Source organism: Erithacus rubecula, assembly GCF_903797595.1.
Source record: "Erithacus rubecula genome assembly, chromosome: 4".
In the NCBI taxonomy this organism is placed as follows: domain Eukaryota; kingdom Metazoa; phylum Chordata; class Aves; order Passeriformes; family Muscicapidae; genus Erithacus; species Erithacus rubecula.
In genome coordinates, this window is record NC_136686.1 from 2897736 (window position 1) to 2924184 (window position 26449).

A 26449-nucleotide genomic window follows, 5' to 3' on the forward strand; every position below is an offset into this window, starting at 1 on the left:
CTGGGGAATACAGTCCAGGTGTAACATTCTCCATGTTGCCATGCATTTAAAGCCAGTATTCCTTCTTCCAGAGCAATATACACCCAGGAATTACCACATGCACTCTCCAAGAAATCCCTCTTTTTAAGCAACTTCATTCAAACCACATTAGTGCTCTGCACTCCTGGAAATCAGCCTGGAGAATTTCAGCTTAGGCATTCCAGGCAGATACAGCAGCACCATACAACATACAGCAGCAGAAGGGTTTGGTTCTAATAAGTTGCTTTGACGCCACACAGGAGATAGGGGAAAAAAAAAAAAAAAAAAAAAAAAAAAGGGAGAAAGAACTCAATTTTGCAGGGAAGCCTTAAACAGGTCCAATGAAACCAGTCAGCTCTTCCATCCTAATCATGTACTTAATTTCTTTCCAGCTCGCTAGAAAGTTAGGCAATGGCCTCAGGTACTCACCTCGATTGCAGCACTTCAGTCCATTCTCAGGGTACTCAGCAATGAATGAAGCAAGTGATTCTCAGCTGACAGCAGAGCACGGACACAGCTGCACATGGAGGAGGTGGGACATGGAATTTTATCCTGTCCAGACAACTTTTAAGTATCACTCTTCTTTCTGGAAACAGAATAAACCCAATTCATATTCAAATGTGGCAGCTGCTTTTAGTGTAGTCATAATTGGTGTGAAATCTGACATCGACATTCTCCATGTTGCTTGAATTTGCTTTTCATTAAAGCAACAGTAACAATAATGGTAATAATAATCCATCCTGAGACATCCATGAAGCTGTCGAGGTCATTAAGTGGAGCTGTCTCTCTTACAAGTCACTGCAGAACGCTCACCTTTGAGTGAAGGAACTGACAAAAGCACACCCGAGGTGTGAGCCAACACTAGAGCAGGATTAGGTGTTACCTTTCCAGGCAGCTCCCAGACATTAGCTGACAGCCAAGGAACAGCACAGGCTGTTGTGGCCACCACCAGCCCCTCTCCCTGGCCAGTCAAAGCCCACACCAGGAGGAGGTGACCAATCCTTTACACACATACAGGATGGGAGGCATTTCCTCTACACCAGCAATTCAAGTCCAAGCCTCCTGAACTTTTCTTCATCTCAACTCGCCTAAAATGTTCCCAACAACCACCAAAGTCTCCAGCAATGACCCTCTCTTCCCCCCACCTCTTGTGCTTTGCACCCTTGCCCCTCTTTCCCACAGAGTGCAGAAAGACCCAGACCAGACAATAATCAATTTGGTTCTTTTATTAGCAGAAGTTAAGAATACAGCAAGTAATAAGATCCCATCTTATATGGAACCATCACCAGAGTCCCCAGCCATCAAAACCCCAGAATGTGCTTCATTGCTTCCAACAGTAAGCAATTGTTAAAAAGAAATATACTGAACAAGGCCACTATTTAATGGGGAAGGAAAGAAGCTGTAGGTCCTAACTATTCTATGGCAATAACCTGCACACAGAGCAAGCAAGCCTCTGACTGCTGAGAGTAAGGCATTCAGGTGCCAACCTGGGAAGAGTTCTCAGCAAAAGCTACAGAAAAGTGCACAGCTAGGTTGTTTTTATTGGAACACACGAACTTCTTGAACAGAGAGACTGACTGGGTTAAGAATAGCAGGTGGAGTACTGTGTTTTTGTAATAGTTCTGTGCTGTGTAGGACCAGGTTACAATCACCCTTGGAGGAGTGAACGTGGGATGATGGAGGCTGCTGCTTCTGCTGGTACTGTTCTGAGGTATCCCAAAGCACTTCCAGCCAGCTCTGATTCTGATATGTACCACACTTGGCTCAGACACCAGCACAGCTACTCTGGGCACCTCCCCAGCCTTGTCTGGGCTGCCAGTGCTATTAGCCCTTACACCCAAGGTAATTCCACCCTTTCCTTCACTGGAATACCACAGACCTGGGATAAACTACTTCCAGCCCTACAGGCATCCAGTGTCAGGATCCCACTGAGAACACATCCCTCTAAGCTTGCAGGCTGCTGCAGCACCTCCTTCTGCAGGTGACCTCGCCCTCAGAGGCTTCTCCACTCCAGGGGTGAAGCCTTAATGCCCACTCAGCTTTAGGAGGGCATTCTGACTCTTCTACCCTGACTCCATTAGACAAAGCAACTCCCCAAAACACACTGTGGCATCCAGGGTATGGGAAGATCTTTACAATCAATCTCTTTCTCTTGAAGAATGAAATCTCAAACTTGAGAGAACCTTACCAAAAAATCAAAAACCAACAACAACAACAAAAAAACACCTCACACAACAACCAATCACCCTTTACCTTCCTTCCCTGTGAAATACTGCATGGTATGAGCTGTTTAACTCATCTGTGAGAGAGGTAATTGCTCTGAATTTCCAGCTAAAGCCTCCAAGCAATACCTGTGCCATAACAAACAAAATGTTCAAGTTCCACCTTATGACTCCAAAGATTCTCCTTCAGTCTGGCTTCTGACTGGGCTCCAAAGCTCAAGCTACATCAATTACACAGGAGAAGGGTATTTGCCTGCCTTATATAGGAGGTGTGTCTGCTCCACAGCAATCCAGCTGAACTCTCAGGTTTAGGCTTAAGAAATACCAGCAGTCCCACTGCTAAAGCATAGATGGAAAGCAGACCTGAGGACAAAAAGGGGAAAAAAAAAAAAAATAAAGGAACTGTATTGGGCTGTTAGGGATCTATTCCTCCTCAAAAAGAAAAACCTGCAAACTGCCTTGGCATATGGAGCCTGCCACACAGCATGGTAATGTGCCTGAGGTCTGCAGTGCCTGTTAATTCCAACTCCTGCAGCACACAGCTTCCTCTTTCCAGTCCCTCTTAACCCCACCTCTGTTTCCCCTCACATGCTCAACAATCTCCTGACAAGTCTCTTACCATCACCCCTCAGAGCAAACGAAGCAGGCTTGCAAATGGCAACCACCCTCTCCCTGGGGGCCTCTGGGTGTAGCAGGCACTGATGGAGTGGGACTGTTTGCCATTTCACGTGCAGTTACCCACCATGCTCCAGTTCCTAGGATGAGACCCAACCCAGCCAACTGCAGGATCCATTATCCCAAAGCTCCCACTACACACAGGCTGGGAATGCAGCTGTGCCCCACACTCAGGCAGGGAGCAGATGCACCTTTCCAGTTACTGGAGCAAATCCATTTGCTCACACTGTGACCTGGATGACACCATGATTAATCCAGCTTCACAACCCTCCTGTACATGTCCTGAACCTACTCCAGGTGCTGGCCAGGACCCCACATAGCCCAGGGCATGCTGGCCACCAGGAAAATCTACAGGGCCAACGTGCTTCACTCCTGGGAATTTTACCTGGTCCTCCTGCAATCGTTTATTTTGTGCAAAATTGAAACAGTGTGTGGTACTTGCATGTTGCATTCTTTACAAAAACCCTTTTCCCCCCACCCATTGTTTAAAACATTTATATAAATTTTATTTAAACAGAAAGTTAGAAATCTTATTTACAATTTGTTTTTCTCCCAAAAGAGCATCTAAAATCAACGCCCAAACCCTCCAAGAGGATATAAATTTAACCTTGACTTTTTTTTTCTTTTTTTTTTTAAAAAAAAGGAAACTGCTAAGCTATCCCTCCCCAATTCTACAAATAAATATGGCATTGAACAGAAGCCGATTTGGAAAGGGTCCTCTGTAGCTCAATCTGTAGATCCCAAGAATAAATTAGGTTTTCAGAATTTCCTGGTCTTCAAATTGATTTATTCCATTGCTTGAGGTATAGAATTTATCTCGATTAGTCAGAATCCCCATGAAGCTCCACGCCTCATCAGCTGAAACTTGGATTCTTCTTAGGTATTCCTTTTGCTAAGCCTGGATGCTTCACCCACGCCAGGGCTCTCTTTTGGTTCTGCTCTCGGGCTGCAGCTGCCCCTACTGCATCCCATCCTCCTCCGAGCAGCCCCCTCCGACCGTGAAGCGGAACTCCTGCAGGTTGGAGACCCCGTGGAAGTGCACGAAGGCGCCCGCCACGACAAACACGTGGAACAGCTGGTGGGAGTGGAACTGTGGAAGGAAACACCTGGGTTCAGCCAGACTCTGGAGCCACCCTGCCACCCCCCAGCCCCACATTCAGCTGAAGTACACAGTAACACAGAGCAGTGCCTCACCCAGGAGCTGCACACATCTCCAGGCTGTTGGTAAAGTCCACCCCTCTACTATTGTTAGCAAAATAATCGAATTCTCTGCACACACACATCCCCCCCTTTCCTTCAGAGCCTTCTGAACCAGCCAAAAAACTTGCTACAGAACTGCTGTAATTCTTCTTTGCAAAGGGACAAGGCAAAAGGCCTAAGCAGGAGACTTTTAAAATTACTTCCTTCACAAGACACACTGGTGGTTTATGGACATTTATCTCTCATACAGGTAACAGGTACAAACTCTGCTCTGGTCACAATCCACACCAAGTGGATTCTGCATGCTGGTATTTTATTTCTGTACCACAGAGAAACAGAATAGAAAAATGTGGTATTATATGAAAACCTAGAAACAACTGGATGCTCTGAATGAATGTCCAGGATGTCACTGACTGGAATAGAGCAGAATGAAAACTGTGAGGGAGCTTCATGACAAAGCATGCCCCTGTCTGAGGAAAGCCATACAATATGGAAAATGCTCCTGAAACATTCCTAAATGTGTATTTGCAGGCTTCATGGGAAGCTTGGAAAAGAGTTGGTGCTACAGCAGTGCTTTGGGAGCTTAGCTCGCTATTATAACAAAGCAAACTGGTGCTGTGCACAAGCTGCTCAAACAACCCAGGTCTCATTCTCACTTCTAGTCTTCTTTAGGGGTCTTAAACTATCCTAAGTGCAAGAACAGTGGCCTTCCAAAGTCCACTTCTCCTCATCTCTACTCTTGGTCCACTCAGATGCTTTCCTTACACCTTCCTCAGGTGTTTCTGCTCCAGTCTTCATGATTCTTTCCTTCATATCAAGTTTTCTACCCACATACCACCCACCCACTTGCTCACCCCACTATCCCTTCTTCTGGGCCAGAGATCCCCCCAAAGCCTATCATCTCTGTCCAGCATTTTCACTGGCTATACAAGATGAGGAGCCAGACATGGAGAACATGAGAGAACATGGAGAACACGTTCCCACTGAACATCAGTGAAATAACCATGTTCTGTTCTGCACAGAAGCAAGATAAAGATGTGCCTTTGCAGGATCCTCAACATACACACACACAAAAATGTTTGCAGTTCCTTGCTCATTTGTTAAAGCTATCCAGAAATGTACTGAGGTGAATCTGCACACCAGCAGCCACCTCAGACCAGCCAGGTTGTGACAGATTGGGAAGAGAGGCACCAGCTAAGCCAGGCTCAGAGAGCCCAGACTTGTTTAGTACCCTGATGACCTATTGCTTCTGATGCAGCAGTGTGATACTTGCAATAAGAAAAACATAGACCCAACATCCTTCAGGCTCAAGGGGAACCAGCTTTCACATTGGCCTCCTCATCCAGTCACTCAGTAGACTCACCCAGATGTCACACTTGCCAGGGAAGAATCTCTCCGGGATGCGGGCAGCATAGAGTGCAGCACCAGTGATGTACAGGCATGCCATGAGTGCCAGCCAGCCTATCTGCCCCATTGTGGCTGCCTTCAGGAGCCCCTCTGAGATGACAAAGTGCAGAGTGGGAATTACCCCACTAAGACCCAGACCTAGAAATACTCCTGGGAGGTAAAGAAAATGTGGCAGAGTCAGGTTTGAATGCAGTGGTGGCAAAGGAAGACAATGAAAACACAAAAGCTACGGAAGGAAAACTCAGTATTTGTGCCAAAGTAGCAGAGAGGTGACACTCTTGAAGCTGCAAGTCCCCAGAAGAGATTAATTGGAAAGTAAGCTAAAGAATGCACAAACTTCCTTCATATACCAGAAGCTACTTAGTTATATGATCCAGCAGATAGCTGGAATAATTCATTTACTGACTGTGCCTGCCAGCTCCAGTGTAGGTGAGGCCAGTTCCTGCTCTTGGCCTGTAGAGGGAACTGAGACCACACAGACTGTGCCTCACTTCACCACAACTGCTCAAGAGCAAGACAAGGAGACACAACAAAGAGATTGTTTATCATATTCTGCACAAGTACTCCTAGGAAACAGAAAAGCAGCATCTGTGCTCATTTGATCTGCCATTTAAGAGAACACTGTTTGTTTAGATTTTAGCAGCAAGGACAGAAAACTTGTAAAACCAGTGGCCATGGAGGGAATATTCATGCTCTGTATGAGATTTTAAGTTTGGAAAGCTGAATGCTCTGAAGGTACCCAAACCTGTCAAAAAAAAAAAAATCTAGATTTTCTGTACACAGCATGTGCAGGTTAAGAAACAAGAAATATTAATATTCAACCCAGCTGTGTGCACATTCCTGTGTGTTGCTGCCCTCTAATGCTCTCTTTCTACCTCAAAACATGAAACCAAATCTGGTTTTGTTCTTTTGATGTGAAGAGAAAAACAGTCTTTATCTTAACTCTGTGTTTTATCCAGGCAAATCATTCAATGATTTGCTATAAAAAAGAAGCACAAGCACTGCAAGTACACATACACACACCAAACAGTCAGTCATTTTTTTTAGAGAGCAAAGTTGCTAAATGCAGCTAGAAATCCTTTGCACCACCTTTCCTACTGCATGTGTTACTGTCCATTTCAGGAATGCACTTCCAGGACTTGCACCAGCCCTTATCTGTGCATCCAGCTGGGTACAAAAAATGCTGAAAGAGAAGAATATTAGATCTATAAAATTCAGCTCTCCTAAGTCTTCCCAAGGTAGTTTTTCCAAGTGGCAAGTAGAAAGCAGCAAAGACAGTCAAGAGAAGTAAACACAGTTGAATTGAGGTCTTACCTGCCCTTACACCCCGGTATTCAGGGGTGGCAAACATGTCCCATTGTGAGACAATTATGGCTGCAATGCCCAGGACACAAATCACAATCAAGTAGATGAAGCAAGGCTGAGGGTTGCAATAGAAGGAGTAGTACAGCCATGGTACAAAGCTGCCCATTATGAGGAGTGCAATGCCAGAATAATCCAGCCTAGAAGAAAACAAAAATCAGTGTCATAACAAGTGTGAACCTTTGGAAATCCTCCCACCCACACACTCTTCTTTGGTAGAGCAATTGCCTACTTCTCACTGCAACTGAACTACTCTCACTATTGCAGCTTGGGTACTGATGGCAATTCTTCCACCTACAGGACTGGATTACAAACAGCCAGGAAGGCCATTTTGGTGTCATCAGCAACACCTTTAGCAGCCTTTAGACCAAATCTTTCTGAGGAAAACTCACATTTTAGTTTCAGATGAGGAAAAATGCAGTGCAAGAGCCCTCTAATGACAGGGCACACAGTATGTTCAGAGAACACAGCCAAGGCAAACACTTGAATGTCTGACAAGTGTGAGTTAGCTGGGCATCAGCTTCAGTGACCACAGTGGAATAATGCTGCAATTTTTCAACCATGCTGGTTGAAAAAAAAAAAAAAGCCACTGCTTTTTGCCACACCCTGACAAAATGCTTCTGCAAAAGTTGATGGAGTTAGTTTTTCAGTAGGGGGTTTTAACTGCTGGGCTACTTTGGAGGTGGTCTTGCAGATTATAGAATCCTAAACTGAGCAGTCTGAGGAAATATCAGATATTCAGCAGCCAGCCAAAAAAGAACGTGCAGTGAAACCAAAAGACCAAGACATCTTGATACACACTGTGGAACTGTCTTACATAAGTTTAAGGTTCAAAGTCAGTCAGAACAGCTGAAATGACAGGAAGTAACGGTTGCACCAAAAATTCCAAGTCCTGCAACTAAGCTCAAGGCATATTACTTACAGCAGCAAATGCAAGCACATGCTTGCCAAACAGCAGAAAATGATGGAGTTTTAAGACTCAAATGACAGCACAAAAACTCATGCTGAAACAAACTATAATTAGAAGAAGCTGCATTAAATCTCTGCTCAACCCTGTTCCAAAGTACATGCAGTCATGAAATGAACAACTCCCACACTGGGGCTCCAGGCACAAATCCCAGCCCTGTTTTCCCACCTGTTTCCTATTTGGCCTGCCCTGTTCTCTAGGCACTTACTTGGAGAAGAGCCGGGAAACACCTTCTGAGTGGCAATAAACTGTGTGGAAGAGCCATGAGAAGGAGAGGCAGAGGATGGCTCCCAAGAAGAACAATCCAACGACCACTTTCTCCTGCACAGGTGCTACGAAGGACATGTTTGGCCGGAACATGTAGAAGATTCCCAGACAAAGGAAGAACACACATCCTGAAAAACAGCAAGGCAGAGAGGTGTCAATTCATGCATACTGAAAGCTGTTTTTCCTACAAGCATCATCACTTCCCTTAAAGGGTCTCACAAACTGAAAACACTCAAAGATGCAACTTAATCACGTTCCTGTGGCAAGAAATACAATCCCAATTAACACCTACAGACTTGGGAAAGGAAGCATCTAACACTAATTTATTAACACTTAGGAAATGTTTAATGAATTTGTTTGTACAGTATGCCATCATTAAGCAAGTCCTATCCAACTCTGATGAGACAAAACTAGGAGAGGGATAACAAGCTGCTAATTTAACAGGTTACTGGTGGAATGATAATGCTGACAACCCCACAGCCCTTTGCATCTTGCTCTCTTCTCTTTGAGAGCATCGAAACCATGGGGTGAGATTTAGGATTAGATGAAAGCAAGCTGAGAGTACCTAGGAGATGTGTCCAGATGTTGCCAGTCTCTGTGTGTATTCTGAAGATGCTCTTGAAACAAGCCCGGAAGGAAGGCATGGGTGGTCTGTGTCCATGCAGCAGGTAGTCATTGTCCTTCAGCCAGTCAGGCAGCACGTCGTGGGGAATGACCCTCCATCGGCCCTCCCACACCTAGGGGTCAACAGAGTTGAGTGAAATGCAGGCAATGGAGCTCCATCCTGGTCATAGTCAGAAAAACCACACTGGTAAAAAGTGCTGGTTAACCTGTGAGTACAGTAAACAGAAGAGAGCTGATGGAACATCTCTGGGGAAAAGGTTTTACACTTGGAATATCACGCTGAAGTCACTGTTCCCAGTTCAAAACTGCACAATCAGAGAAAGAAATACTTCAGCATTCCATTGGACAGGAAGGCTATTGGCTGTTTTTACTGCTGATGAAGAGAAAACTTTTAATTTTCTCCCATGTTCTATTATTTTACAGGCTACCTTTTCCATTTAATTGAAGAACTGTTCCTCCACCACAAGCCAACCTGTCTAACTGCTAGCATTTGGGGCAGGCTAGCAGAAGCTACCTATTAGCACTAATAGGGCCCAGAAAATGTGAAAGAGTGAGAGCCCAGCAAGAAGAGTCCAACCCCTTATTCAGGTTGGGCAAAAATTGCTCCCAAGCTCACAAACACATAGTGACAGAGCAGTTAAGGCAACAGCCTCATGACTCAATTCCATGGGATTTCTTCTTTAAAGGGAGAGAGGGGGTTTGTGCACAGAGCTATTCTTGCAGCTGGCTCCACAGGAAATAAGAGTGCACAGATGTTCCCAGCACTGCTTCAGTAACACAAGACACATGGAGGCTTCAGTGTGGCAGCTTGGGGGAGCAGGGAACTGCTTTATGTACCGGGGCTGCTTCTGCAGGGCTCCTTGGACTTGCTGGCTGGCTAGAGTTACAGGAGCAAGGCTGAAGGTTCCTGAAACACTAAGTTTAAAAAGCTACATTCTTATTTCAGTTTCAACAACAAGAGCCTAGAGTTTTTTGAATCAATTCTCCACACTCGTGTGTGGAAGTGAAACAAAGCCATTCAGAATAACTAGCCCAGTTTAAGAGTGAAATACATTAAACAAGAAAATAACTGGTTTAGTTCATGAACAAAATTGAGGTAGAAACAAGAGGAGGGAATTAATTTTACACAACTCACCCTTCAAAATATTTTAAAAGAGGCAAGGATGCATAGTAAAAAAAAAAAAAAATTAAAAATAATCACCAAAAGCAAAAAACCAAAATGATCCATACACAAAAGACCACCAAGTAAATAGGGTCCCTCTGTAAAAACATCAAAAATAGTTCATAAAACCAGCAGGAATCAGTGTATAAAGGGGCAGCATTCCTTTCAGTGAGAAAGGAGAGCCAGAGACTGACACAGCCCAGTGGCTCTAAAAAGTAGCAAAAATTGAGCCAAGGTCAACAATTACAAAATCTACAATGGATTTACTTACGTATGGTTTCAATACAGCATTGTGCTCAAGTCAGGGCAAAGCTTATTCTACAATAGATGCAAACGCTGCTGGAAATGCAAAATATTTGCAAATCTGAAGAAATCTGGTCAAATGACCTTGTAAGTCAAAGTGCCTTGAACCAGAAGGCTTTTGTTCAGCTTTGCATTCACAGGTGTTTCTCAAGGGACACACCTGAGTGGCATGATCAGCTTTGGAGTCTCAGCTGTAAATCCCTATTGTTCCAGGCTCTACAATTTAATCCTGTATGACAGACATGCTGAGGAAATGCAGTATTGCTTGTTAGAACATGAGATGCCCATGTGGGGACAGTGAGAACCTCCTCTCCCTCACATTAGCAGTGCAGCTGCTCCAAGTACAGGCTGCTGTCCACTGGAGCTTCCCAACAAAGGATGTTACTTGAGCAGTTTCCACGTGCCCTTACCTTACACACAAATTCTTCCATTCTCTCCATAGCATGGTGGGCTTGTAGAAGAGGTGACATTCCCATAAAACCTTCATCTTCTTGAGGTGGTTCATCATTGTGTTTATTATCCTCAGAACACTGGAGAGAAAAATAAAACAGAGAAAATGCTTTGTAGGAAGATGAACAGAGGAAGGTGATGTTGTTTTCCATAGAAAACTATGATTTGAGGTCTTGGCAAATAAAGAAGTCTCTCCTTGTACAGCACTGAGAAAAGAATTCAGAAGAACAAGCAAAAAAATGATTACATTCTTAGGCATTTGAGAACAACTCACATGTCTAATCCATTCTGCATATGTTTCCAGCAGGTTTGGAAGCCAGCAGCCCTCCTTTAAGTCATGCTTCATTAAATCCCAGATATGGAGTCTGAGCCTTCCCACCTCTAGGGAAGGATTACCCCTATTTTATGTTTCAATGTCACTGTGCTGGTGTTAATGCCTCTATAATGTACCTGGCATTTCAGGGTAATAAAAGGTAAGCCAAGGAGAGGAATCCATTTACCTTCTAAAATGTTTCACCTCAATTTGCAGTCCAAATACAAAATCTATTCTGTATAACTGACACTTCTGTTCAGCTTGTAATCCAGTACTGGAATTTACTCATTCATTTCATTTTTCAAGGTATTCCAGAAACCACTATGAAACTTCTGCCAGTTAGACAAAGGCAAGTTATCAAAGAAAAGCAGTAACAGGGATCAGAGTTTTAAGCAAAGTTCAAATAAAGAGAAACATCCACATCCTAGGGGTGTACCAAGAGAATTATGAAAAGGAAAACTAAAATAATTCCCTGAGCTGGGATATGAGGCTGGTAGACATCATTAATAACTTTACAGGAACAGTTTGATACTTTTCTGCTCTATCATGACTTATCACATCATCTGCATATTTTGATACACTCTAGCTTCCCGTGGAGGATAAAAGCAGGGGGCCATGGAAGTTCTGCATTCCTGTTTGCTCCCTGCAATGCTCATGGCCCATCAGAGACTCCATTCAACACTTCAGCTTCCAAGGTAAACAAATTGGAGGAAGCTAGGGAGGGGAGAAGGAACTTTTTGCACTCTTCAGACTTAATGCAGAGAGCTGCCATGCACCACATGGCCACACCAAAAAGCTCCACAGTCAGCTTAGAGAGAGACTGACCCCTCCAGATTTCCCAGAACTATTTTTCCTTGTCCTATTCTCATACCACGGTTAACAACTTTAAAATCAAGATGATGTATCAATACCATCCAAAATGACAGAGAATATGGTACATAACCTCACTTACTTCATCTACAAATTATTAGTAGTAATATTGAGATTAATGCCTTGAACTTTCAAGCCAAGGATGGGAACTGGCTGTGCATTACAGCTCTCTCCTTGGTGTCACACCTTATTAACTATTTCTATCAAGTTAACTCAATAAGCTACTTAAAATTTTCATTTCTTACTAAATAAAAAGAGGCTTCTTCCAGCCTACAGTGAACTATCCAGAGCTTTCAATATTTTTTGGGGTTTTGATGGAGAACTAACAGATTCATACCCATTTTGTACCCTAGCCTTGCAGTACCCAATTCTTGCAGGAGTCACTGAAGCTCCATCTTTCAAAAAGGAGGTCCTATCCCTCTTGACCCAATTTCTTACCAAGTTCTTGATCCACTTTTGCTTATCCAGAATGCAATTTCTGGTATGCAATACACAGTGCACATCCTTCAAGTTTTATCTATGACCTTACATTTTTCCACTAAGAAAACTTGATTGCCTAAACAATATTTTGTTCCTTGTACTGTCTACTCACCTTCCTTTATCATTCCAGTGAACAGCTACTCTGAACAATATCTTGTATTTTACAGCAATAATTGATTTATTAACCAGCTCTAAGCAGATTCTCCAGCAGAAAAAGACAGTATTAAATACATTCACTCTGCCTAGGTAAATCCCATTAGTCCCATTCAGAAAGGCACCAGACAACAGCAAGATGCAAATAGGTTTAATATCCATCTAAAATAGGCACAATTCCTATTAGGCACAGGAATGAAAAGCAAATTTGGTTTCATTCTGACTCAACAACATTCACTGACATTGTTTCTCCACACTGTCAATTTTACTGGCTTTTTCTACTAATGGAGCTCTCTAGGATTCTCAGTTTTCAATATCATAAATAATTAACTCAAGGTCATGGAAACAGAATGGGTTGGATTAGAAGGCAGCTTTAAAAATCAACTAGTCTAAAAATGCCTTGCCATGGATGTCTGGAGAAGATGCTCACAATGGTCTGCACAATTTAGAAACAAAAGCAACTTTTGGTTTCCAAGATCATGCCTTATGGAAAAACAAGGCTGGCACTTAAGTTCCAGTGCATTTGACAGAAGGAGCACTGCTGTGCCTTTTAGCTACTCCAGAATTCCCTCTCCAGCAGCACACAATAACCAGCTCCAATGGGGTGAACAAGTTAGTAACCCTCAATTTACACAACTGAAGGAAAAAAAGGTTCCTTACAGAATCAAAGCCTGTATTCATTGCAGTCTGCCCAGTGATTCAAAGCCAAAAAATGTTCATTTCCCCCTCTGCACATACTCCCATTTCTAGAATGATGGGAAGGCTTAAATTTGAACAGACTGTAAAGCTTGAAGAGCACAGCTATTTCTGAGCTAGTCCAAAATCCCTGCATTTTGGCCATGTGCCGACAAACAAATCATTACTGAGCTTCTTTTGGTGATAAAAGGAATTCATATCATATACACAGTCCAGATTACTGCCAAAAAATGGAATTGATTTTACTATCTCCTTCCTGCCATTAAACTGCAAAATTAGCAGTCAAGGGAAAAAAAAACCTAAAGCTCAGCTTCTTAGTCCTTTTCTTGCAAAGGAGGCAAAAGGAGGCATTTTCTGGAACAACCATCCTCCCTTGACTCCCTCCTGCAACATCTCATTGGGAAGAGCAATAAACTGTGCTTGTTGAAAGCCAGAAATCTACAGTGGAGGGCAACACCAACACCAGTTCACACTTGCAAGTGAAGGAGACTACTGACCTTGAGTTCTTAAGGCAATGACTGAAAGGAAAGAATACCACTCTTCTGCTCAGAAGGCATATGGTAACATTTCCACTGTGACTTCTTCCTTGCTATCTCAGGACCCACATATTTTCTCCTCTTCAGCTGATTGCAGCAGAAATTCACAAGTAATTCTACACCATAACAATATAAGCAAGCACAATCTTTTAGGACACATTTTCAACTATTTCTAAGTCCTGCCCACAGAATCATATTTTGAAATGAGAAACATACTGGGTAAATAATATCACTTGCCTAAGACTGTGCAAGACATGAGAGCCCAGAAGACAACTCTGATACTCCCACTTTTAATGAGCTATGGTATATCCTGAATTAAGTGCTTCAAGAATAACTCTTGCCTTTGTAGATCACAGGCCAAAGGGATTTTCACTTGGCTGATGTTTCAGATGTTTTTACATCATCTAATTCATTCAACTTCTTTTAAAGCATCTCAGATTTGATCAAGTAATTCTGTGAAGTCTTCAGAGCATTTTTTAGAGTATCTTTAATAAACGTCCTGGTTTGTAACAAGCAAACTTGTTACAATCAGCAGCTGTCACTCTTCTGCTGCATATATGCAGCAATGCCTACAATCAGTCTTTCACATTAATTGAAAATCATGACTTCTGGATACTCAGACTCTAAAAGGTCTGGACACTTAACTCCATGGAAATGCCAAGCAATTGTTCCAATTTTAATCCTACCCCCTTTGCAAATTCACAGAGTGTTAAAACTACCAAAAAACCAGTCCCTCGTTTCTATGAGATGGAAATTATCTAACAGACATATAAACACAATCTGAGCTGAGTAACGGTACCAGAAAGTAAAATACATCTGAAGGACAAGTGAAAATATCCAGAGGAACCAGCTTTACTGGTTTATTCATATTCACTTCATTTTGTAAAGTGTTACAGCTTCTTTTGTGATAAAAGTGACAGACATGAATGTAAATGAAAAGCTAGAAATCAGAGAACCAGGCAACACACTTCCAGGGACAGATCATCACCTAAGCAAGAAATCCAGAGCATATTTTAGTAGGGATCAAAAAGGTTTAATACCAAGACTAAGAGCACCAGAGTAAACAAAGAGCAAGAAACCCAAGAGTTCAGTTGCACAGTGCTGATCATTAAGTAAGTCTAACAGTAAAATTTCATTTTTATAGCAACGACATAAAAGGTAAAAAAAGTTTACATTTAGTACAAGAAATTCTCATCTGAATGCAGTCCAAAAATGTCAGATCACATAGCCAAAGATCCTGTTACAGAGAAAAGTGCAGTAAAACCTGCTCTAGGAAATGCAACATACTTCTCTTGTCTACTACAACAGCTTATCCTTCTCACACAGACTAACAGCTTCTATCCTATCACTCTCAAATCTGTTCCCAGACATGCTGCCTAAAAATGTCCTTACTATGGAAAAGCCTGTCAGAAGTCAAGTCATAATTACAGAAAAAGATTCCAGAAACATCATTCTCACTTTTGACTAAGTTGCATTCAATGGACTTCAGCAAAGTCCATTTTCTTGAGGTCTGCAGTCTCTTGATGTCAGTTTAAAGATTTCTAGAAAGTTTCAGAGTTTGCACATGACTGCTCCCTGCACAGGGGACAAACAAGTTCCTGCTCATCACTTCAGAAAGTGTCACCAATCTTGTTCATTTGAGCGTGCAAACTAAAACATAAATGAAATCTGAATGGAGCCACCTTTTACTCTAAAAAGTGGCCACCTTCTCCCTCACCCCATCTGACCAATGCCCATCCCATCCCCCAGCAGAGACCAGCAGCTCCCAGCCAGCTCCCCCCAGTTCATGTACTGGGCTCCATGTTAAAAGGTCTGGAATATGCCTTTGGATATCTGGAATATCCTATCTGGGATCAGCTGCCCTGGCCACGTTCACTCCCAGCCTCCTGTGCCTCTCCTCACTGGCAGATCATGAGACACTGCAAAGTCCTTGATTTAGAGGTAGTACTGCCTAGCAACAACTAAGACATCAGTGTGCCATCAATGGATTCCAAATCCAAACCATAGAACTGTACCAGCTGGTAGGAAGAAAATTTTCTGCTATCCCAGTCAAAACTAGGACAACAAGCAGCTGCAATAAAACTCTCCTAAACTCCAGAAAGTGCTCAAGTCTTCTGTATTGGAGTTTCTTTTCAGACACAGTCACCACCCAGTTATCCAGGAGTCTAACTGACCATGCACATACCTATGTAGTATTAAGCTCTGGAGTTAATGAACTCCCATATCACAAAGTCCAACTGTCTGTGATGCCAATTCACCACCAAAATGTCACTAGTGCCCTAAACCTACCATCACAGGAATTTTCAAAGCATGATGCAGTCTGAATCTGTTCTAATATCCTTGCTTCCTTCAGCTGCTGACAGACACTCCCCCACTGTCTTCTTGATCAGTGCCCTGACAAAATTCTGTGCCTTGGTAGGGACACAGGCAAGATAGCTCAGAAAAAACAAATGTCTTGATTAACACTGAGTCATGGCACATTATATAACATGGTATTTATACATTATTTTCTTCTTAAAGCTCAAGCTACAAAAGGTATGTTGTTGCATTTATAACACCACTGTTACACTCCACATGAAACTGAAGTCACAAAGTCTAGACGTGACTCTGAGTTTTTGCTTGTTTATCTTGATCTCATCAGATGAATGATTAATAGTGCTTAACATGACATTCAAGTAATTTTATGTTCCTTGGGGCAGTGTGCCAGATTCAGTAACTCGAGAGCTTTCAGCATAATGGCCAAGATACGTTCAAGGCTATCATATAAAAACATTATTTTTCTAATCACAGCTCTGTAACATCCTTTTCAGCTGGCCAGATTGCTTTTTCTCAGCAGCCATTCCCCTGTGTCCATTCTGTCAACTGACCTTTTATCAAGCAGCCTTTCATAAGGAGGAAGCAGCAATGGCTGCCATGCCATTTCTCCTAAAAGCCTCTTGCACATTTTTCAGAATTGCATCAACTTATATTCTTTGAGTTGTAAGAAATAAACTGGAAACAGACAGCATTATAAAACTTCCCCTGACTTCCCCTAACTTCTGCACATACCAAGTTATTTTAAAATAACAGCTTTGTTCTTTAGAATTCACGTTCTCCCTGACAAGCTTGTAAACAGAGCCACACCACAGTTTCCAAAAGGCTGACTACATCCACCCTCTAAGCAGGGTGTGCTGAAACTGGACCAAAAAAAGTCTTTCATTAGCACAGTGCCAAAAACCTTTTAGGCCTGCTGGTCAAAATGTCAAGCACTTGGAAGTTCCTGGAGCTCAGTGTTTTCCTTTTGTAGGTCACCTTCTTATACAAGATACAGTCCATTTAATATTGGAACTTGAAAACAGCTTTACACAACTGGTCATGGGAGACTGCTTGCTGGCACTCATTAAAAAACAAGCACTAACATTCAAAACTCATTTAGCAAATAGTCCTAGGACAAAGTCACATTTTTGTGTCAGCAGCCTTGCTAGCACACTCTGATTAGAACTAGCTCCTTTTTTAAATATCTTCATATGAGAAGGATCTGTTGAATCTCTGAGCAGCAGCAACTACTGATTTTTCTGCTAAAGCCCAAGGCCTCAATGCTCACATGTGCTCAGAAGTAGTTTGGAGGAGACTCTGTAGAGATTGTTTCTACTGCAGAAGAGTCTCATGTGCCATTTTCTGCTCCTCTGCCCTTGTTAATCCTGATAGCAGAAAAAGAAAACAAGCATGCTGGGCTTATGGAAAAAGAAATGCTCTGCTACAAAAATAAACAGAGCTTGAAAGGGTACTGCTGAACTTAACATAACAGCAGAGTCAATCAATCTGAAACAGTTGGAGGAAGATGCAAGTTAACTCACCAGCACAACACTATTTTTTTCTCTTATATCACTGCAAAAGGTCGACACACCCCCCCACTGCTGCCCAAACCAGGGAGATAGGATCTCCAGGATAACAAAGGCAAAACCTGTGGAATCTAACCCCTGTCCAGGGAAACTGTTGTGCCAGTGAATTATAAACAGAACTACTCCCTCTCTCTCCTAGTTTCAACACACAGCACAGCAAGCAATGGTTACAAAACCTGCTGGCAGGCAGCAAACTCCAGCACCAACACTTCCCCACCCAAAGCACAGAAACTCTTCAGAAATAGGACACAGCTGAATCCAGCTGCAACTCAACAGCCATCACCTAGGACAAATTCCTTGGTACTTCAGAAGGAGTTTTCTGGGAGACAGAGCAGACACAGAGAATGGCCATTTCCTACATGCTCCCAGCCTTCTGGGCACTGCCCATGCATGGCTGCATCATCAGTTTGTCTTTTCTGCACATTTCCAGGCTCTGACAGTCTGTTCATAACCCAGGCACATCAGCTGCCAGCAAGGCAGGCTCCAGCATCTCACCAGCTCAGGCCTGTGGAGCCAGGAAACCATCTCTGTAAACATGTCCCATTGTCTTCATACTGTCTAAGTGGGAATACTTGGGAGATACTCTGCTCTGTGTATCCAAAAATGCTTTGCTGTACAAAACAAAAAAAAAGCACTATATTCCAGCACTTACTTCAGTGACTAGCAGTCTGAGTAAAATTCACATTACTTCCAGTTCTTGGAACAGCAAGTGAAGGAGAAATGCAGATGTTAAGATCTTTTAATCTGAAGCAAAATGTCATCTCACATGCTTTCAAAGAAATAACATTTCTTTCCAAGACTTGCAAAACTGAAGGAAAGGAAAAGGTGATAAAGAAATCTACAGAACAATGACATTTGAACACGATTAGCTTTAAAACAAAAGGAAATGTGCTTTAGTGGGACCTAAAATTTAATTTTGCACTCACACTCTACTAACAAAACCTGCAATGCCAGGGAGGAAGAAGGCAAACACAGAAGTAAATGCCAAGATTTCAATCATAACTCCAAAGAACCAACAGAAAAATGCCAGACTGAAAAGAAAGCTCAATGCTTTGAAACTTGCAAGTAGATCTACAAAGGATGAGATTTCACACATTCAGAATTGACAAATATTATCTCCAGAAACACTATTCTTAAGACTCAAATGTCTCCCTTTGACCTTCAAGACTTCACCTGCATTTTTCACTCAGCTGGCATGCACCAGAAAGTTAAGTAGACAATTCCATTTCTTTGCATGCACCCTTCTGCAATACCAAAGTCTGTCTGGAGTCTGCTTTTGTAGGTAATACATTAACAACTTCTGTAACAGAAAAGGCTTTCAGTAAGTTCTATGATTCAGGTTAAAAGCCTTGAGTCATTTGCTCACCTTCAATTACTCTAAAAATTCTCTTTTGTACCTGAAATTCTGTTACATTCTCCTGCCTTCCTCCTTTAAGGCACTTTGATATTTATGCTCTAGAAAGACTCCTGAAGGTACATGGAGATTTCATGAAATCTGTCAGAGGTCAACTAAGTTCTCCTGTCCAAGCCCACACTCCCTGAAAAGCAATCCAGAGAAGTATTTACCCAAATTTCTCCTGCCCATTCAGACAACTTGAGAGCTACACAAACCTCCTCCTAGAACCTTACTGCAGGTTATCAAACACTTCAAAGCAACAGGTCTCCACCTCATGGACACATTTTGGTCCAACTGCATGGAAGATGAAAGGAATCATCATCCAAGCACAGGGAAAGTCCATGATTGGAACAAAGGCAAAGAAAATGGTTCTTTTGTTTACCTCCTGTCACTGACAGGTTAAAGTACAAAAGGAAAGAGTCAAGCACAGGGTTTGGGGCTGCATAAAGAGCCCATTCATCACATGGTAAGAAATTCACATGCATTTGATTGTGTCAGCTTAACAAAGTCTCAGTAGGAGAGACTTCTTTAGGAACTAACACTCCTGGAATTACAAAGGCAGTTAAGACACAGAAATGCTAGGACAGGAGAAAGGATGCTGTCCCAAAACAAGGCAATCCAAAATGTTACAGGGGGGAAGCACCTGCTGAAAAATGCCTTATCAGCACTTAGTGTAAACCAGAAAAAGGAAAAGAGGTTTAAATTGCTGAAGGAATGAGAAGAATTATGCAGCTTGCTTGATCCTCTTCTTATCATCAAGTGCTTATCATGCAGACAAATGGTTACTATTTGTCTCCAAGTCACACAAAAGGCTTACCACTCACCTGCCACTACACTAATTCCACATTTAAAGACAGCAAGATGTGTATCTAGTCCTTAAAACTGGTACTGGGAAAAGGGAATAATCTATGGACATATTTGCACTCCAGGAGAGAACAGAGTTATGGAATAAAATACAGACTGAGAGGTTCAAGTATAAAAAGGATATTCATGTTAGATGAATTCTATCTTCTCATAGGAATCATTATGAAAATGTCAGATTAACAGCACTGGTAGAAGGATGCAGCTGTGTTATTATTATTATTATTATTATTATTATTATTTTGAATAAGCATGCTCAATATGGCTAGTACTTCTCTGTCACATGAATGTACTGAATGAATTTACAGAAAGCAGGAACTTTAATTTTTAGTTCACAGCTTTGCAACCTCACAGGTAGGTTACTGGCACCAGGGTCAAAAGCCTCCAAAAAAAAAAAAAAAACAACAAAAACCCCAAAAAACTTACAGGAGTAAATCTTATGTCTTAATATCTTCATTTTCTTAGCAAAAAAATCCAATCTTTTATCATGTATAAGGACCAATATTTTGGCCCATCAAAATTCAGAAGTACATAGCATACAATGCAAGCTGTGAGGAAGATGGAAATTAATTCTGAACAACATAATGTCATGCTTCCATGCCTTCCTTCTTAGAAAAGACTATTAAAATAATTCACCAAAAATTCAACAACTACTACTGCTTAAGAGCTCAGACTGCTTACTTCTACAAGTGGAGCAGAATATACAAGTAGGGAAAGGAATCTTGTAAAGAAGAGTTTGGAGAAGATTTCATATAAGAGTAGCAATGATATAAGCAGGCTAATAGGAGGCACTGGGAAAATAAACAATGTCATATTATCACAGGATAAAAATAAACATATTTTTACACTAATGCCTCAAGTCCCAGGCCCAGTACATTTTAGAACACATATTTATTATGATAAAAGCTTTTCCTAAGTAGAAGCATTTAAGAGCATATTAAATGATGATGGTGGTTCTACCATCAAGACACTACACAGGATTTTTACCATCAACTCCATCGTGGCTGCATTTAGCACTGGAACACTGATGGAGTGGGCACTACTTGAGACCTTTTACAAGGCTATGTTTAGCCTGAGTGCCTGAGCACTGTTGCCACCTAGCCAAGAACAATATCCTTACATTACTGTTATCTAAACATGAACCTCTTCCAGGCCAGAGGAAAATCAGCTTTTTGAACTTGTAAGTCACGCTAATGAACTAATAGGTGTCTCTGCTGAGACAGCTGCACAGAGCCAGAATGCACAGCAAAGCACAAGAGTCAATCTGAGCTGACATTTGAGCAACAGCTGTGCTGAGGCTTACACGAGGCAGAGGAAGATGTATTGCATGATGTTTTTTCCAGATTATTTGGAACACTGCAGAATATCACATAATAAAGGCCATTTGGCAAGACAATATTGGTACTTTTGACAGCAAAGTGTTTTGGGATGATCCATTAGAAGCATCAATTATTCAGCCTTTTAAGACAAAAAACAATTTAAAGACATCATACTAACAAACCAAATAAATCACAGAGGACTGGAATAAAAGGATGAAAAAATAATTTTAAAAAGTGGGAGGCCATATATGCCAGAGAAAGTGATGCAGATAAAGACAGAACAGCAAGGCCCAAATGGCAAAACCAAGTTTCTGTAACAGCACTTTAGAAGACCAGGAAAGAGAAAAGAAATCAAACACAAGAAAGCCAAATATTTGTAGTGAGCCAAAACCAAAAAAATACAAACTTTTGTTGTATGGATGAAAGCAAAAAAATCAAAAGACAACATGTGCTACAAATGCCTGAAAGAGAGAACAAAAGTATTTCAACCATTTCATTGCCAAAGTGCCAGAATTAAACACTGATTCTTCCAGATAGTTCCTATTTAGCTAAGTAAATGTACAGAAAGAATTAAAGCTCATAAGCAATTATGGACTTCTACCTTGGTTATTCCATCCACAGGTTACCGTTAACTCTTATTATTCAACCAGGAAAGTCAGAGACAAGAGAAAACAGCCTTCAAAGCAAATGACCCTAAACACAACAACAGATAAACAGGCAAATCCAAAGTATCTGCTAGCACAACCCAACTTATCTTTTTCTAACCCTCCAGCCAAGACTTTGCACCTTAAACACATACTCCACAACCTTCCACAAAATGGAAAAAGACTGTGGGTGTTTCTCTTATGATACTGAGAATGTCCTAGAGAAGTTATAGCAGTACAACTGTCAGTGCATTGGCTTTGCTGACTAGACACAAATGCCAAGCCTGACTTCTCCCCCACAAGAATGCTCAGAACTAAATTCTGTAAGGACTCCAACTCATCAAGCTGAGCAGGCAAATACCAGTTCTCATGTCAGCTGATCCATGACAGTGGACCATGCACATACCCAGAACTCGTGGCAAATGCAATTACAGGCACAGCCCAACATACATTAAGTAGCACCAGCATGTTTTGGCTGCTGGCTAAAACCACACTGAGCTGATACAGTAAACTCATTAATCCATGATAAATTGGATAGTGAGCCTAAGATGAATGCCTCTTCCACTTAACCATGCTGATATCCATTTGAATATATCCTGGGAGAGGCATTAATTACAGCTCTGGAACTCTGTAACCAGAAGGTACTTCAGTCCAGTGCTTGGACATTGTCTTTGTAGAACACCTAATTAAGCTGCAGATGCCTTTCTGCATGCTGTAGCTGCTAAAACTTACAAAGGCTCATGCACCAAAAACTTACTGACATTGCCACTGGCTCAGAAAATTTGGGAGCCACCAACTGTAAAGACTGGGAGTCTGTCCTAGGCAAGTAACACAAGGTGCTCCCCCATCTTATTGCTCTTCCTTGAGAGTCTGTTAATGACTACTGTCCAAGATAGGATGTCATGCACTGCTCAGTCTAATTCCAGCAAGAATGCTTGCAAACAGATTTTTCTGTCCTAATATTCAAAAATATACCAATTACATGTAGCAAGAGCCAATACTTCTCTTTTCACTTATAATTAATTGAAAATTACAGAAGGAAAATCTTTTTGTATGAGCAGCATCTCAGCAGAACACAAAACAGTACAAGTGCCATCTCTCTGAGGACAAAATAAAAACATAAAAGCTGGTAAAATTAGTTATGCCCAGTCTTGTCACCCAAGTTCCCATACATTCAACTGAATACTTCTGGCATCTTCCTGGTATTATCACAGTTATTTAGCAGGCATTAAAAGGTTGTAGGCTCTTGGTTCACACCAAAATTTATTTAAAACACTGAAGCACTTACGACAGAACTCACTTTTCCTAGCAAACCTAACAGGCAATCAATCATGAGACTTACATTTTCCTGGTCAGAAGAGAGTGGTTGCTCCTCTAGAAGAAGGCTCTCCTGAGAGCTGTCCTCTTGCAAGGCTGCCTGTGTTGCTGCAGTGTCAGACATGTGTCCTTTTCTGAGCCGCAGACCTGGCTCGGGAGAACCAGCATTATCGGGTTCCGTTAGTTCGTTCATGAGATGCTGGAAATCTTCTCAAATATTCTCTTTCCTCTTGGTTCAGTTTGGCTGATGATGTCTTGGCTCTGAAAGACAAACAGTTTGTGTAACTCAACTGAAGTTGGAAAAAAAGAGTGCAAGGAGAGCTTGCTTACAAGCTACCAAACAGCTATGACAACTGCTTTTATACGTGCCTCAAATCCCACAGGATCAATTACACAGATTTCTACACTGCTGGATAATGAATTCTCATCTTGAGACCACTAACAGTTTCATCCTGACACAAGTTAAACACAACTTTGAAAGGTGACAGAAAGTAAGCTTCATACAACAGTAAATCTACAAAACCACAGTCAATTTTTATAAATCATTTCTACAAAACTGCAAGCAGCAAGCTGTTAATATTATTTAGAAACTAACTACTTATCGCAGGTACTCTATAATTATTGTACTTTTGCAGGTATGAAGCTCATAGCCAAGCTCACTCATCTAGACTAGGTTTCACCAAAACTAGGACATTAAGTACTGGTAATAGCAATCAGGCAAAGCTCAAGCAGAGCTCAAGTAGCAACTAATTTTAGACAGACTGCAAGGAGGGCAGTAGTACACAGAGTGATTATGCTTCCCTGGCTTAAATTAACATGGTCACAATCACTGCCAGGAATGGGTTTGTACCTTTACTCGTGCAAGGAATTAGAGCAGACAGATTTAAACACTGTTCATTCCATCAGAGCAATTAGAAACAGGTAAATCCCACAGAAAACAATAACCTGTGATTTCTACTCAGAAAAGTGACTGCATCTTAGACTAACAACACCACAAAAAGAAGTCAGGGTAAATTTAACTCAAGATGCTAAAGATTTGATCAAATGTACAGAAAATTGATGACAACTGTTAATCTGAGCCCTCATCAGGAGCATTATTGGTTTTGTATATCCCAGTTCAGAGACCTGTTTGGCAGCCTTGGGAGGCACAATCTCCAGAGAACTTGGCAATCTGAGTGCCAGAAAGCATCAGAATGCATTATGAGAATGAAGCCACAGCTGAGGCTTCAGAACCACTCTGAATGACAATTTATTTGTTTTTGCACTAATCACCTGGTGTCATTGTTATTACTGCAGCACCTAAGTGCCCTGATGTGACTAACACACAACATGAAGACAGCCCATCTAACAAGTTTTAACTTGCCAGTATGCATAATTAAATTGGAATTTTAGTGCCCAATAAAAGACGTTGAAATTTTTCATAATGTAGGAGGGAAAATGAAAAATATAAGACAGGGAATTGATATTGGCAGTTTTGTAATAAAATGTCACCTCCAAAAAGCCAATAAATAATGTATTCTGTCCTTACAGGAACTCATTTCATTTACATATGATCACTGCAAGATAATTCTCAGCTCTGACAAATGGGCTATAGTTAATTTTGCTGCAGCAGTTTGTAATATTATATCCCCTCAGCTGCCTGGCAATCCTCAGAGGACAGAGCTGCTAATGAGCCAGTAAGAGGCTTTGCAGAAATAAATGATACCTCAAGTTGTCCAAATTCAGTATGGCACACTGCTTTAACCACCCAGGATGGTAAGGTGACAGTGTGACAGCAGAGCAGGTGGCATCCCCACCTTCCTGCTACCTCCACTGCTGCAACCTCCATCTGAGAAGAACATCTAAAACAGCCACAGCTGTTTACTTGGTAAACACAAGAGCCACAGGACAATTAAGAGGAAGTTTAACAACATTACACAGGAAGCTCAGTGAAGAAGTTGAGTGAGTAGATTTTAAGAGCAGGAACAAATATTCAGAAAGCCACAGAACTGAAATCTTGACTGGTTTTGTTATATTTCAAGCAACCCAATCACAATTCTATTCTTATGGAAGAAACATGAAGACATAATCACACTGCCATTTGGCAAAACTGATGTAAGAAAGAAAAAAGTAAGCATCAACAACTACAGTTTGAAATGAAGCTAATGGACATCTTAATTTAAAAATCAATCTATAAGAGACAATTTCAGTACAGGGTTATGCTGGTTTTGGATGGGATAGCTGAACACCTGACTGCCCACAGGAAGTGGTGAATGAATTCCTTGGTTTGCTCTGCTTGCATCCACAACTTTTGCTTTACTTATTGAACTGTCTTTATCTGAACCCACAGGTTCTCTCTTTTATGATTCTCTTTCCCATCCCACTGGGGCAGAGTGAGCAAGCAGCTGTGTGGAGCTCAGCTGCCTGCTGGGGTTAGACCACAACAAGTACCCTGAACCAATTTGAAGCTGTAGCTAAAACCAGAAAAAAGCAAGCAGAGCACCTGCTTTATACACAACACTTGCACACAGGCACACCCCCCTGGCTGCTATTCTACACATTTCCAACAGGTAGTCAGTAGGAACAGGCCTAGTTAGCTCCCCAGATTGGGCAATTCCATGAGACGTTTAACCAGCAAGTTTTACTGGTTCTTCTTTCAGCAGATTTAAGCAATAGTATTGCCACCAATATTGGCTAATGCCTGTCCTTACATCACCTCTGGGACACAGCACAACCACACAACAGGCTGCACCACATCTGCCAAGATGCTTGCAAAAGACTCTTCTAACACAAAAAGTACAGGAATGCCAAGGGACTTTTACATCAGGCCTTGAGGATTTACTTCACCAGCAGTTGCTGCCAAGCACTCACTAAGGTTAAAAATAAAAGATGTATTTCACCTCCAGCAAGTCAGATTTGCATTCAACAGCAGAGCTGATCTTCAGAGCTCAGCAGAAACAGAAGTTCTTTCTTGAAATTACAGTGGGATTGTTCAGTGAACTAAGATGCTTCCATGTCATTCATGTAGGATCATCATAGTGCTAAATATGCTTGCCCAAAATGAGCATGCTAAGGTAAGCAAGACAATAACCAATCCAAAAGCATCATTACTGGGTTTTACTTATTTTTTAAAATGTACTAATGACTGAATGCAACTGGAAGGTACCAATACTGAAGTGCAAATAGCCTGAAATATTTGTTCACAAGTGAAAGAAAGCGGTGAAGATTATGAACAGGAAAGGCATAGGTGGTCTTTAAGTTCTATCATAAAGTTTCTGTCACTCACACTTCACTGAAGGATGACCTTTTCCTAAGAAATTAGGAAATCTAAAAATGGTCAGTAGCAT

At 41.6% G+C, this 26449-nt stretch overlaps 1 protein-coding gene across 4 annotated transcripts in view; it reads right to left on the reverse strand.

Annotated features, from left to right (window-relative positions):
• Positions 1–1229: 1229 nt before the first annotated feature.
• ADIPOR2 (adiponectin receptor 2) overlaps positions 1230–26449 on the reverse strand; it is a 43750-nt gene continuing 18530 nt past the window's right edge. For all 4 annotated transcript variants that reach the window (XM_079303379.1, XM_079303380.1, XM_079303381.1 and 1 more), the window contains exons 2-8: positions 23149–23384; positions 10618–10737; positions 8684–8855; positions 8060–8246; positions 6837–7024; positions 5479–5672; positions 1230–4005 (exon numbers count right to left, since the gene is read on the reverse strand). In XM_079303379.1, the coding sequence (XP_079159505.1) occupies positions 3874–4005; positions 5479–5672; positions 6837–7024; positions 8060–8246; positions 8684–8855; positions 10618–10737; positions 23149–23316 (1161 nt within the window). In that variant the 5' untranslated portion in view covers positions 23317–23384 and the 3' untranslated portion in view covers positions 1230–3873. The remainder of the gene's footprint in view (positions 4006–5478; positions 5673–6836; positions 7025–8059; positions 8247–8683; positions 8856–10617; positions 10738–23148; positions 23385–26449) is intronic.